At 38.0% G+C, this 14860-nt stretch overlaps 1 protein-coding gene across 1 annotated transcript; it reads right to left on the bottom strand.

Annotated features, from left to right (window-relative positions):
• Positions 1-5293: 5293 nt before the first annotated feature.
• THUMPD1 (THUMP domain containing 1) lies at positions 5294-7477 on the bottom strand. The gene is given in 6 exon segments (XM_070483992.1): positions 5294-5596; positions 5599-5709; positions 5712-5915; positions 6640-6741; positions 6744-6884; positions 7462-7477. Coding segments are annotated over 6 exon segments (747 nt in total). The 3' UTR covers positions 5294-5423.
• Between the last annotated feature and the right edge of the window lie 7383 nt (positions 7478-14860).

The raw sequence follows: 14860 nt of genomic DNA, 5'->3' as shown, positions 1-14860 counted from the left end.
TCTCATTCCATGAGGAAAAAAGATAGTGGCCAATTGTTTTTACAGACAACACCTGATTCACCTCGCATAGTGCACTTAGGCCATAATACTCTTATAAATCCAAAGCATGTGCCTGGAAGTACCAAGCGAGTGAATTTAAGGCTCAGGAAGAAGAAATTATCCAAAGAAATTGTGGAATCTTTCCTGAAAACTTCTTCTTCAAAGGAGGGATTTAAGAATAATTCTATATAAAGACTCAGAGATGGCACTGCAATTTCCTTCTAGTCCCAGAATCCTACTGGCTGATATTCACTGATCCTCTACGTGAGAATTCCCTTTCAAGTGGCATCAATTCAGCTAAAAGGTAGTTAATTTCAACCTAAGAACGTGTAACATTTTCTCCATTAAATGCAAAAAATCAATGACAAGTTGATTTTCAGAAATGTTTGAGGACATTTTAAAATACAGTAGTCCTATCTTGAGGGAGGGGAACAAAGAGAATTTTACTATCTAGTCAGGGCACAGGGGAAAATTGTATATATTCTAAATTATCTCTCAAAAGTCTCCCCAAGAAACTCCAGGACCCAGCTCTTAAAAGCTCAAGAGCTAAGAATTAACTTGCTGTTTCTCTTTGCTTTTAGCTGCAGCCTCTACTTCCCTGAGGCAGTAGAGGCCTAGGTCTGGTTTAAACTGGGGAAAAGCAAGGGAGTCAAGAGATTATTGTATTCTTCCGGAAAAGCATATAGGTGAATTTGCACTAAAATCTCATATGATGGAGCTCCACTGTCTTCTTTACTATATAAACAACAGTTTCTGGTGTCCAATAAGTTCAATGAGCTTAGGCTAAGAAAAGCCCCAGAGTCTGAAACTCAATGCCAGAGTTTCAAGAAAACTCTCTCCTATTGTATTGACAGCTGGGATAGTCAAAATGGAATCAAGTGTCTCATAATATGTTTCTCTGTTACTTAAGTGGAATTTGTTCAAGAATTCCCAAAGACTGGGCCGGCCCGGTGGTGCAGTGGTTAGGTCTGCATGTTCCGCTTTGGCGGCCTGGGTTCACCGGTTCGGATCCCGGGTGCGGACATGGCACCGCTTGGTGTGCCATGCTGTGGTAGGCGTTCCACATATAAAGTAGAGGAAGATGGGCACGGATGTTGGCTCAGGGCCGGTCTTCCTTGGCGAAAACAGGAGGATTGGCAGCAGTTAGCTCAGGCCTGATCTTCCTCAAAAAAAAAAAAAGAATTCCCAGAGACAATCACTGGGAAAACCAAGAGAAATGTTTTAAGAGATCACAAATGGGGACAGACATAGGCTGATAAGAAAACTATGGCATTAAGTAGTTACAGGGCTGCTTCTTTTAGTCCTGGCTTCCTGATAATTCAGTGACTACTCTCTAAAGTGCTTAAGATTTTTCCTGTTGAAAAATTCAACTGAGTTTTTGTTTTGTACTTAAGCCAAAAATAAATAAAAATCTAAAAATATTTGGGAAGAAAATTTTTATAATAACCAAACCAAGTAGCAAGGTCAAATGATTAGTTAGAAAAGCACGGTGGACAATGAATTTATCTTGTGCCTGATTAATTCAAAATAAAGATTAGAACTATTCCAAGAGAAATGTTCATGACAGAATTCTTTCTGCTCAATATCTTTATATATTTCTCATTCTTTAAAGTGGCTTAAAATATTAATGTTAAGGAATATAAACAATTCAAAGCCAATAAGTGAATTTAACTACTGTATTACTATACCTCATTTTGGAGCAAATTCACGGTAAAATATCTTAAGCTTGGATTATGTAAAAGTATTTATTTATTCAAGAGCAACTAATAAATTTTTGTATCTTCACTTTTTAAGACAATGTACATGACTTTTATTGATACATAATTTGACACAGAAACATCTTTTTTGATATACCTACTTATTAAGCAAGAGATTTACTAAGAGGCAGAAAGAGAAAGTACAGAACACCAACCTTTAGGGAACAAATTTATTTTGATTTTTCTGAAAATATCAAGAACTACGAAAAACAAGCTGAATATTTGGCCATACCAAAAACAAAATAGAAGTAAAAATAACATTGAAAAATCATGTTTAACCTTAGAGAAACATGTTTTAAAATACCAACTTTAACACTCTTTCCACCGTAGTGCAAAACAAGTTTACCAAACGACAACACAGAAGTGGAGCTTTTTAACTGACATAATTTTTTCTTTTTTAACAATTGGCACCTGTGCTAACATCTATTGCCAATCTTTTTTTTTCCTTCTTCTTCTTCTCCCCAAAGCCCCCCAGTACATAGTTGCATATTCTAGTTGTAGATCCTTCTGGTTGTGCTATGTGGGACGCTGCTTCAGTATGGCCTGATGAGCAGTGCTAGGTCAGCACCCAGGATCCAAACTGGTGAAACCCTGGGCTGCTGAAGCGGAGCACGCAAACCCCAACCACTCGGCCACAGGGCTGGCCCCTAACTGACATAATTTTTTAAAATAAAAATTAAAAGAAAAAAGGCATTCAATTCCCACCCTGGAATCTTGTCATTTATAAAATAACATATTCAACTGTCAGTGGAAATAAACCTGAAAACAAATCTTGCAACGAATCAATTCAGATTCCAGCAGAACACAGTATACTTGAGAGCTGAGAAAGAACACGTTTTTGTCACACTCAGGTCTTAACAAATACTGATAAATTCAAAAGGAGATTAGAACCAAACCACTAAGCCAAAATCTTTCTGTGGAGTAGCTGCTTTCACAAAGTAAAAGGAGCCCCGTTCCACAGAGTTGTATGTTCTGTAAGCAGATGGCCAATTTTACTCCCAGAGTCTCAGAGTCTCGCACCATGAAAATAAAAGTATTTTTATCTTGATGAAGGAAATAAAACCATATCCTCCAAACGACACTTTCAAAGCTCTTAACATCCTTTCAAGATGACTTCAACCTATTAAGAGCTAACTTTCTAAATATCTAAAGATATATCAGGAAGTTCCAGCCTGTCTGCATTAGCAAGGCCCTCTCTATTCTCTTTGCCCCTCCCAAATCCTTCTAGCCTGGTTTGCCAAGCTGGACCACTAGCTAAGAGGATAAAAACATATGCCCACATTCACTAGCCATTAAATAAACAGCCATTGATGCAGGAAGTCTTAACATTTATAATACTTCCAAACTTTTTAAAACTTAAAAATAAACCCATTTCCAAAAGCTAATTTCACAACCCCTTAATATTCTCAATCTGGACATCTTATTTTGTAGCCTTCTTCGGTGTTTGTCTTTTCAAGTTTTTTTCCAGTAGTTTTACCCTGGAGGAACCCATGAAAAACTTTCAAATTAAAGGAACGTTCATGGTATGTGAGTGTGAGCACTAAGTTGAAGGAAGCTCTTGTTTCCCGCAAATCCAGAACTGTCTGACCGGGACTCACAGAGTTCTTTCTCTTCTCTCAAAGACAAAGTCTCAGGCTAAGAAGATTTAGCGAAAGGGTCCCTCACCCAGTCACACACCAGTGTTGGGGAAAAGGAAGGGAAATGCTATTGAATTTGGCTCTGCAGCTCTTCAAGGATAGCTTTAGTAAGGCTTGAGACACTGCTATTTTTCTTCATTCTCAAGCCCAATGGTGTGGAAACATTTCAAGAGTTCCTTTGGCAATGTGCTTGTTCCAAAGACTCAGTTTCTTTTTTATCTAAGAAGCTTATCACTTTTAGGAAAAAAAAATTTTCTCCAGGATCTCGCAGAAACTTGTTCATACAATGAAAAACGTCTGCTAAGATAGACTAGTTTCTGTAGCCATTCCTTATCTTCAAAGCATTCAGCAAAATCTCTAAGTACTCTGGCAATTCACCTTTCAACTCAAATATCCTGTTGAGACCTCTTCCTCTGATAAGCCACTGGATTTCTGTATGTAGAAGATTTTAGGTGCTCTTTGGCCAGGCTTTAGTTTTGGGGTTTTTAAAAACATTCTTGCATAAATGGGTCTTTAATAAAGTTAACCAATTTTGTAGCATTATTGAGAACTTTCCCCATTTCATCGCTAAGTATTTTATATTAGCACTTCTCTGTGAAGAAAGCAGTGTGCTGTAATGTCAAGACCAGGATTTTCTTTTATTAAAATGAGGCAAAACTTGTCATGGGGCCAATCATTGATGGGGCAGCAGGAGTACAGATGACAGACCTTTGGTTTTCAGATATGGGGACCCATTAAATTTATATTTGCCTGTGTCTGGGGAGGTGCCTAGCAGCAGAAAACGTTTTCTTGAATTTCAGTATCATTTACAAATCTTACAAATGCTACAGCATGACAAATATTTGTGAAATGTGTTGACACGTCAACACAGATAGAGAAGCTGCTGCTTTTCAGTTAATTATACAAACCTCTTTAGCATCACATGATGTCAATTTATTAAATTGAGAGTACAGTCATTTCGATTTCTTGTACTGTTTCTTGCCCTAGCATTTTAATGTTGGTATTATTAGATTCTTACCAACAATGTGAATTTTTCTTTCCTAGAATAAATTATGCTACTAAATAATTTCATTACTAAACCTTTTCACTGAATGTGATTTTCCAACAAAAGCTTTACTGTTTTGATATTCCAAAAGCCATTTAAAATAATCAACACCTTTATACTTATCAAATGGCTATGATTTATAGTTACAATTGCTGGAGCAAACACCAGATTTCTAAGTTGCGTTCCACAGACAACATACAATGGAATAGGACAGCTTGGATTTTGAGTGGCTATAAAACCACTGAGAAGTAGCTTTCCTTGTAAACAAAGAATTTTTGTGTCCCTTTTTGCTCCAGTAAACTGTAGTAACTCAGAACACTTAATTCTTCATCACTAACCTTATAGGAAATGTCTGCAGTTCTATCCCTAGAATGGTCCTCTTCTATCTCATACCTCGCCTTCAAAAACTGCAGCACTGGACCGTCAGATCTGTTTGTAAGCAACAAACGTTAATAAAATATAAAAACAGGCATAATAACTAAAAAAGAAAATCACAAAAAGTACAAAAACTTCACAGAACAATTCACTTCTAACCTATATGACCCATGTTTTTGCAATGTTTACAACAAAGTGGCAGGGGACAGCTGAGTTGCAACACAAAAAAATTCCTTCCTTAGAATGAAAATTTCCCTCTGGGTTTATCTTTCACAAAGCTTGTTTGCTCACACTAAGTCAACTGGCAGTGCAGGAGAGGCTAGGAAAGGTAGTTATAAGGGAGAGGCCATCGTCATCCTCCTACCACTCTCCTCTCTGTGCAAGTGTTCACCAATTATCCACAGCTTCTCTTAGCTCACCCAAACGCATGTGGGTGACTGCACGCTGCCACACAGAGCAGAAAAGATCTCTAACAAAACTGTTAACAGGCCTGCTCAATCATTGTTCACCACTGTGAGCACAGTATTATGCAGCACACACAATTCAAAAACTGTATTTTCAGTCACAGTTTTATATGGAATTCCAGAAACATCCCACAGAACCCCAGTGGAGAAACTCACCTCCAACATTGATCGATTTTTTTCCCTCTGAGAGGCCATTTTCATTTGACTCACATCCTTCTGTGACCTGACTTGCAAATTCAGGTTTAGCTCCTCCATCATTCACCACCTTAGTCTCAGATATGGTTCTGTCTGCTCCAACTCCTCACCATCCTCTGGTACCACCTGCTGGTTATTCGACCCTTCAGCTGGGTCATTTTGACTAGATTTGTCACCAGATTCCAATTTAGATTCTTCCCATTTCCTGCTTGTGCTGCCTACTGTGGGTTAAGCTGTGATGGGTCCTTAGCATTCTTCACCACCTCCCGGAGACTATATTTTCTGAACATATCATCTTTCACAACAGTCAGGCAACAGGCAGCTTTAATGATTTCTACTACCACTGTGTAATGTGGATTGCTAAAATCCACTCTATTTTCCAAACTGAGGCTGTCTACTATTCCTGTAATAAAAAGAATAGCGAAACAGTCTGAGAAGGATACATGAAGCTTGATGGATACAAAAACAATCTTTCATCTCTTTCTGTTTGGGACTTGTTAAAGTAGTATATAAACTAATACCCTCACCGTATATATTCTAGTCCACTACATGGACCTCAATGAAATTCCATAAACTTTTTCAATAAATAAATACAAATGAAATCCTGAGAAAGAGTTTTTTGTTTTTTGTTTCCCAAAGAAAATTCAATCTTGATTTGGAAAAGATTTAATATCTAACTATCAGGAAATCTCATATGCAACATATTGAAATCAGTTACGGTGGATATTATTTTAGGGCTTTTTTGAAAATTTTTTTTTGGGGGGGAAGATTAGCCCTGAGCTAACTACCCTCAATCCTCTGCTTTTTGCTGAGGAAGACTGGCCCCGAGCTAACATCTATGCCCATCTTCCTCCACTTTATACTTGGGATGCCTACCACAGCATGGCGTTTGCCAAGCGGTGCCATGTCTGCACCTTGGATGTGAACTGGCGAACCCCAGGCCGCCGAGAAGCAGAACGGGTGAACTTAACTGCTGCGCCACTGGGCTGGCCCCTATTTTAAGGACATTTTTATGTACTTGTTCTACACTCAAAAACGTAAGCCTTAAATCTTTAAAAACAAATTCTTAAAAGCATGAACAAGTATTTACTGTTGAACACCAATGTAAAATCACTACAGAAACATACCTGCCAAGTATTTGATAACTTCTGTATTTAAGTGACTGTTTCTTCAAGATTTGTAAACAATCCGAAATGTCCCTTTGTTTGGAGCTTTAAATCAGGGTTCCAAAATGTTTCTGCATATTTTTTCCTATCTTCTAAGAAAGCCTTGCATGTGCCTGAGATGGGTAACATTCATAGAATAACCCAAGTCACTGTCTTCTTGGTTTTGTACATATCCTGGAGAATATGATGTACTAATTTCTCAGATTCTAAATAAAGAAAAAATCAGCACAGAGAAAACAAATAAGTTAAGATTATAAGTTCTCAGACATTTTAAAGACTCTTCAGGGGCTAATCTGGTGGCGTAGTGGTCACACTTTGGCAGCCCAGGGTTCCAGGGTTCAGATCCTGGGCATGGACCTACACGCTACTCATTGAGCCACGCTGTGGTAGCATCCCACATACAAAATAGAGGAAGACTGGCACAGATGTTAGCTCAGGGACAATCTTCCTCAAACAAAAAAAAAAAGAGGAAGGTTGGCAACAGATGTTAGCTCAGGGCCAATCTTCCTCACCAAATCAATCAGTCAATAAAAAGACTCTTCAAACTCTCTGAAATGAATTTTCATTGGCCATGATGTACGTTGACAGAAGAGCAGCAGAAATTATCATAATGAATTTTAAATAGGTCCAACTAACCAGTTTTCCAATTAATACTTCTTCAGTGCCTACTATGTATTAACACTGTATCTAATATTTTAACTCTTCAGTATTAATACTGCTTTCACTAAAAGCAATTGTTCCTGAAGACATTGGACTTAACATTTTTGTGAAGTCTGATTTTACCCAACACCACCACCATACTGTTTCTTTTCATATAACAATAGCAAACATCAAAGTAACAAACATTACATAGTACACTTTTTACAAAAACAAACAAAACAACATCTGCAAGTCACTTAAAACATTTCATTATCCATTAGCTACATTTGTACAGAAGTCTAGATCTCCAACTGTGGAGGAGTCCCAGAACCACGATTTGCACAAGATCATGATGTAGTCCTTAGGCCACATCCTGACTACATACAAGTCTTTTTTGTGCTGCTGGGTGTTTTCAATAGTTTTATATTAGTTAACTGCATTTAAATACCTAGAACTTCTCATGATTTCCAACTTCTTTTGAAAAATTAGAAGATCTGGCCCTACCAGGACTACATTCCCAAATGGCTGCAACCATTCCAAATCAGCCAGAGCTGAGTAGCAGCTGCTCCTTTTAAACAGAACTTGTATTCTTGTTTTGCCCAAAGTTACATACAAAGAAAGTAGCAAAGCCAGGTTTCCACTCCACCACCCCATTCTACCTCTCTATATGCCTAGTGCTAACCACTCCATATGCCCAGTGCTAACACAGTGTAGAGAGGATGCAATCAAATGATTAACTGGAGGCACAACCATGAAGCCATTTTGTAGGGAGTGTTCTCTGAGACAGGGAGGTGTCCAGATATTATAGGTCCAATACTCTTAAGGCATATTGGTCAGAAATACCTAGCCCAAGTGTCACACCTATCCCAAATGCCACAACAGCTGATGTCAAAAGCTATAATTAACTACTTATGTGAAACTCCCAATGGCAGATGGCTCAATATTGACAATAAAGCTTTTAAGAGACTGAGACATCACTCTCCTCAAAATGCAGAAGAAGAAGGGAGTTCCCTCAGACTGCGGTACATATAATTTATAAATGTTTTCAAGGAGTGATGTCAGCATCATGGCAGAGTGAGCTCTTCCCTTAGACTCTCCTCTCTAAGGTACAATGAAAAGGACATTCATAAACCAACAGAGGACACTTACACAACACAAAAGACGTCTGAGAGGCCCACGCAGCCAAACATCTGAAGGTGGAGGTGCTGAACCCCCAAGAGGAAGTGGAAGGAGGTAAGGGCATCTCCTCTCCCTCCCCCAATGGCAGTGATCCAGGCCACAGGACCACAGGCGGCTCTTAGAGGAGAGAGGGAAGGGGTGGTTCTCCATGGGAACACCTTCACTCTTCAAGTTGCCTCACAGCCCATGGGAAGGTTCCAGACAGAAGTGGCTAAGCTATTTTGGGCGTGTCTTCATCAAATCAGCATGCCAGGAGAGCAGATAGCAAGGGCAGAGCAGGAAAGCCCCCAGGATGAAGCAGGTAAAACAAACTGCCCCTCCCACTGCCCAGTGCTCCAGCTCAGCCAGTCAGCAAGCGGCCACACATATGTTAGAAAAGCAGCAGCTCTGAGCTAGTGAGCTGGGGATCACAGTGGGCTCAGAATACACAACTCTTGACCCCCATCCAGTGGTGGCAAGTGGAAGCTGCAACCAGATACTACACTACACAGAGGCACAAATTTATGTCATCAAACATTATGAAGAAATATATTAATACTCCAGAAGAGAAGAAAATGACAAGCACCCACAAATCAATCCTGAAGGCAGAGGAATTTATAATCCAAATGACAGAGAATTCAAAATAGCTACCATAAAAAAAAACAACGAATTACAAGAAAATACAAATAGTTTAATGAAATCAGGAACATTATTAATGAAAAGTGGTAATTCTTTACAAAAGAAACTGAAACTATAAAGAAAAACCTACCAGAAATGTTGGAGGTGAAAAATACAATGGTTGAGATACAGAAAAATCTGGACTCCCTGAATAACAGAGCTGATATTCTGGAGGACACACTTAGTCGTCTGGAGGATGGAAATATAGCAATGCTTTAGATGGAGGAGGAGAGAGAACTAAGATTAAAAAGAGATAAAGAAATTCTCTGAGAAATATCTGAGTTGATTAGGAAATGCAACATAAGGATTATAGGTATTCCAGAGAGAGATAAGAAGAGGAATGGAGCAGAAAGCTTATTCAAAGAAATAATAGCTGAGAACTTCCCAAACCTGGGAAAGGAGTTGGAAACATAAGTGAAAGAAACTAACAGAACTCCTAATTACATCAATGTAGAAAGACCTTCTCCAAGGCATATACTAGTAAAGCTGGCAAAAGCCAATGACAAAGAAAAAAATACCAAGGGCAGCAAGGCAGGAAAAAACAGCTTACAAAGGAACCCCTGTAAGGCTTTCAGCACACTTCTCAGCAGAAACCTTAGAGGTTAGAAGAGTATGAAATGGTACATTCAAAATTCGGAAAGACAAAAAATTACAGCCAAGAAGACTCTATCTAGTGAAAATATCCTTCAGATATGATGGAGAAATAAAAACTTTCCCAGACAAACAAAAGCTAAGGGAGTTCATCACCAGAAGACGCCCCCAAAAGAAGTGCTCAAGAGACCCTCAAACCTGAAAAAAAAAAAAAGAAAGGGCTTACAAAGCCTTGAGCAAGGAGATAAAAGGGTAGACAAAATCAGAAAATTGCAGCTCTCTATCAGAACAGGTTAGCAAACAATTAAAACATTAAAGACAAAGGGAAGGAAAACATCTAAAATAAATATAACCTTGTCATTTTAGCCACAAACTCACAAGACAAGATGGAATAAGTTGTGACAATAATAACTTAGAAGGGGGAGGGGAAAGGGATGGAATCAACTTAGTCTAAGGAAATAAGAGGCTAGCAGAAAACGGACAACCTCATCTATGAGATTTTTTATATAAACCTCATGGTAACCACTAAACAAGTAATCAGAACAGAGACACAAATGATAAATACAGAGATAACTGAGAAAAACCATCATAGAGAACTATCAAAGTGAATTGATAATTGGAAATACATGGGACGAGAAACAAGGGAAATGCAGAAGAACCGGGAAATGAGTGATAAAATGGTAGGGTTAAGCCCTCACATAACAATAATCAGTCTAGATGTAAATGGACTGAATTCTCCAATCAAAAGACACAGAGTGGCAGGATGGATTAAAAAACGAGACCCAACAATATGCTACCTCCAGGAAACACATCTCACTCCTAAAGACAAACACAGGCTCAGAGTGAAGTGATGGAAGACGATACCCCAAGCTAATGGCAAACAAAAGAAAGCAGGACTTGTCATATTTATGTCAGACAAAGTAGACTTCAAGATAAAACAGGTAATGAGAGACAAAGAGGGGCAACATACAGTGATAAAAGGGGCACTCCCACAAGAAGACAGAACACTTCTAAATACTTATGCACCCAACAGAGGAGCACCAAAGCAACTATTAACAAACTTAAAATGAAATATTAACAACACAATAATAGTAGGGAACATTAACACTCCACTTACACCAATGAATAGATCATCCAGACAGAAAGTCAACAAGGAAACAGTGGAATTTAATGAAAAACTAGACCAGATGGACTTAGTAGATATATAAAGATCTTTACATCCAAAAGCAGCAGAATACACATTCTTCTCAAGTGCACATGGAACATTCTCAAGGATAGATTATATGTTTGGAAACAAGACAAGCCTCAACAAATTTAAGAAGATGGAAATGATATCAAGCATCTTTTCTGACTATACTGCTATGAAACTAAAAATCAACTACAATAAAAAAGCTGGGAAAGAAACAAATATGTGGAGACTAAACAACATGCTATTGAACAACCAATGGATCATTGAAGAAATTAAAGGAGAAATCAAAAAGCATCTGGAGACAAATGAAAATGAAAATATACCATACCAACTCATAAGGGATGCAGCAAAAGCAGTCCTAAGAGGGAAATTCATTGCAATACAAGCCCACCTTAACAAACAAGAAAAATCTCAAATAAGCAATATTTTATACTACACCTAACAGAATTAGGAAAAGAAGAACAAACAAAACCCAAAGTCAGCAGAAGGAGGGAAATAATAAAAATTAGAACAGAAATAAATGAAATTGAAACAACAGAAAAGTAGAAAGGATCAATGAGATACTAATGAAGAGTTATGATAGTAACAAAGAGATATGAAACAAAGAGTTAGTTCTTTGAGAAGATAAACAAAATTGACAAAGCCTTAGCCAGACTCACTAAGAAACAAAAAGAGAAGGCTCAAATAAACAAAATTAGAAATGAAAGAGGAGAAATTACAATGGCTACCACAGAAATACAAAAGATTATAAGAGAATATTATGAAAAACTATATGCTAACAAATTGGACAATCTAGAAGAAATGGATAAAGAAGAAATGAAGAATCTGAATAGACCAGTCACAAGTAAAGAAAGAAACAGTAATCAAAAACCTCTGCAGAATTCTACCAAACATTCAAAGATTTAATACCTATCCTTCTCAAACTATTCCAAAAAATTGAGGAAGACAGAACACTTCCTAACACACTCTTTGAGGCCAACATCACCCTGATACCAAAGCCACACAAGGATGACACAAAGAAGAAAATAGACCAGTCACAAGTAAAGAGAGAAACAGTAATCAAAAACCTCTGCAGAATTCTACCAAACATTCAAAGAAGATTTAATACCTATCCTTCTCAAACTATTCCAAAAAATTGAGGAAGACGGAACACTTCCTAACACACTCTATGAGGCCAACATCACCCTGATACCAAAGCCACACAAGGATGACACAAAGAAGAAAAATTACAGGGCAATATCACTGATGAACATAGATGCAAAAGTCCTCAACAAAATATTGGTAAACCAAATACAGCAATACATTAAAAAGATTATACACGATGATCAAGTGGGATTTATACCAGGGACGCAGGGATGGTTCAACAGCTGCAAATCTATCAATGTGATACACCACATTAACAAAATGAGGAATAAAAACCACATGATCATCTCTATAGATGCAGAGAAATCATGTGACAGGATCCAACATCCATTTATGATAAAAACTCTCAATGAGTATAGAAGGAATATACTTCAACATAATAAAGGCCATATATGACAAATCCACACCAAACATCATACTCAACAAGGAAAAACTGAAAGCCATCCCTCTGAGAACAGGACCAAGACAAGGGTGCTACTCTCACCACTCTTATCCCATATAGTACTTGAGGTTCTGGCCAGAGCAATTATGCAAGAAAAAGAAATAAAAGGAATCCAAATAGGCAATGAAGAAGTGAAACTCTCACTGTTTTCAGACAACATGACCTTATATATAGAAAACCCTAAAGAATCCATGAGAAAACTATTAGAAATAATCAACAACTACAGCAAAGTTGCAAGTGATGGGGTTCAGGGCAGGCTGCCCCAAGATGTGCCACTCTGGTATGTGGACTATTTTGAGCTGAAGACAAAAAAGGATCTAAAGACTCAGGAAGAGCAGCTGACTTTCCCCCAAAAAACTACCTAAAAGACTTTAACATAGAAGGTGTGTTCCAGGAAGGAGCTCATACCATATGATAGCTATAGTATGATGTAAAATAGGTGTGATAAAAGGACACCAACAAACTCATTTTTTTGACATAGCAAAACCTGTTTAACAAACATTTGCATTCCATCTCGATGTAAAGTGTCTTCCTCCCCTTTGAAGCCCCAAATCACTATCCCCAACATCCTCCTTGTCTGTAGCTGAAGATACTTAAACAGGCAGCATCAGCCAGATGGCTGAGTTACTCAGTTTCTTCTGTGTTTCTCCCGTGTATACACGCTATTAAATGTTTGATTTTCTCTTGCTAATTTGCCTCTTTGGTTATTTGGCCAGCCATAAGAACCTTAAGGAAAAGCGGGGGTGGGGGGTGGGGGGGGGTAGGGTGAGGAATTCTCCCACTTCCCTGACACAAGGTACAAACTCAACTTACAAAAATCAGTGGCATTTCTATACTCCAAGAACAAACTAACAGAAAGAGAACTCAAGAACACAACCCCGTTTACAATCACAACTAAAGAATAAAATATCCAGGAATAAATTTAACCAAGGAGGTGAAAGACCTATACAATGAAAACTAAAGACATTACTGAAAGAAATTGATAATGACATAAAGAAATGGAAAGATATTCCATGCAAATGGATTGGAAGAATAAACATAATTAAAATGTCCATACTACCTAAAGCAATCTACAGATTCAATGCAATCACAATCAAAATCCCAACGATATTCTTCACAGAAACAGAACAAAGAATCCTAAAATTCAAATGGGGCAACAAAAGACTGAATAGCTAGAGCAATCCTGAGAAAAAAGAACAAAGCTAGAGGCCTCACAATCCCTGACTTCAAAATATACTACAAAGCTATCATAATCAAAACAGCATGGTACTGGTACAAAAAGAGACACACAGATCAATGGAACAGAATTGAAAGCCCAGAAATAAAACCACGCATCTACAGCCAGCTAATCTTTGACAAGGGTGTTAAGAACGTACAATGGAGAAAGGAAAGTCTCTTCAATAAATGTTGTTGGGAAAACTGGACAGCCACATGCAAAAGAATGAAAGTAGACCACTGTCTTTCACCATACACAAAAATAAACTCAAAATGGATCAAAGGTAAGACCTGAAACCATTGAACTCCTAGAAGAAAATATAGGTAGTACACTCTTTGACATCTGTCTTAGGATATTTTCAGATACCACATCTACTCGGACAAGGGAAACAAAAGAAAAAATACACAAGTGGGACTTCATCAGACTGAAGAGCTCCTGCAAGGCGAAGGACATCAGGATCAAAACAAAAGACAATCAATCAATTTGGAGAAAATATTTGCAAATCATATATCTGACAAGGGGTTAATCTCCATAATATATAAAGAACTCACACAACTCAACAACAAACAAACAACCCAATCACAAAATGGGCAGAGGATACGAATAGGCATTTCTCAAAAAAAAAATATACAGAAGGCCAAGAGACACATGAAAAGATATTCAACATGACTAACCATCAGGGAAATGCAAATCAACACTACACTAAGATATCACTTACACCCGTTAGAATGGCTATAATTACCAAGATAAAAAATAACAAATGTTGGAGAGGATGTGGAGAATAGGGAGCCCTCATACACTGCTGGTGGGAATGTAAACTGGTGCAGCTACTATGGAAAACAGTATGGAGAATTCTCAAAAAATTAAAAATAGAAATGCCATATGACCCAGCTATCCCACTACTGGATATTTATCCAAAGAACTGGAAATCAACACTTCAAAGAGACTTACGTACCCCCATGTTCATTGCAGCATTATTCACAATAGTCAAGACATGGCAGCAACCCAAGTGCCCATTGACTGATGACTGGATAAAGAAGATGTGGTGTGTATACACACACACACACACACACACACACACACACACACACACACAATGGAATACTACTCAGCCATAAAAAAGACA

This window comes from Equus asinus, chromosome 14, assembly GCF_041296235.1.
Source record: "Equus asinus isolate D_3611 breed Donkey chromosome 14, EquAss-T2T_v2, whole genome shotgun sequence".
Taxonomy (NCBI): domain Eukaryota; kingdom Metazoa; phylum Chordata; class Mammalia; order Perissodactyla; family Equidae; genus Equus; species Equus asinus.
Note: the sequence above shows the minus strand (reverse complement) of the source record. Positions and strands in the feature narration are given on the sequence as shown.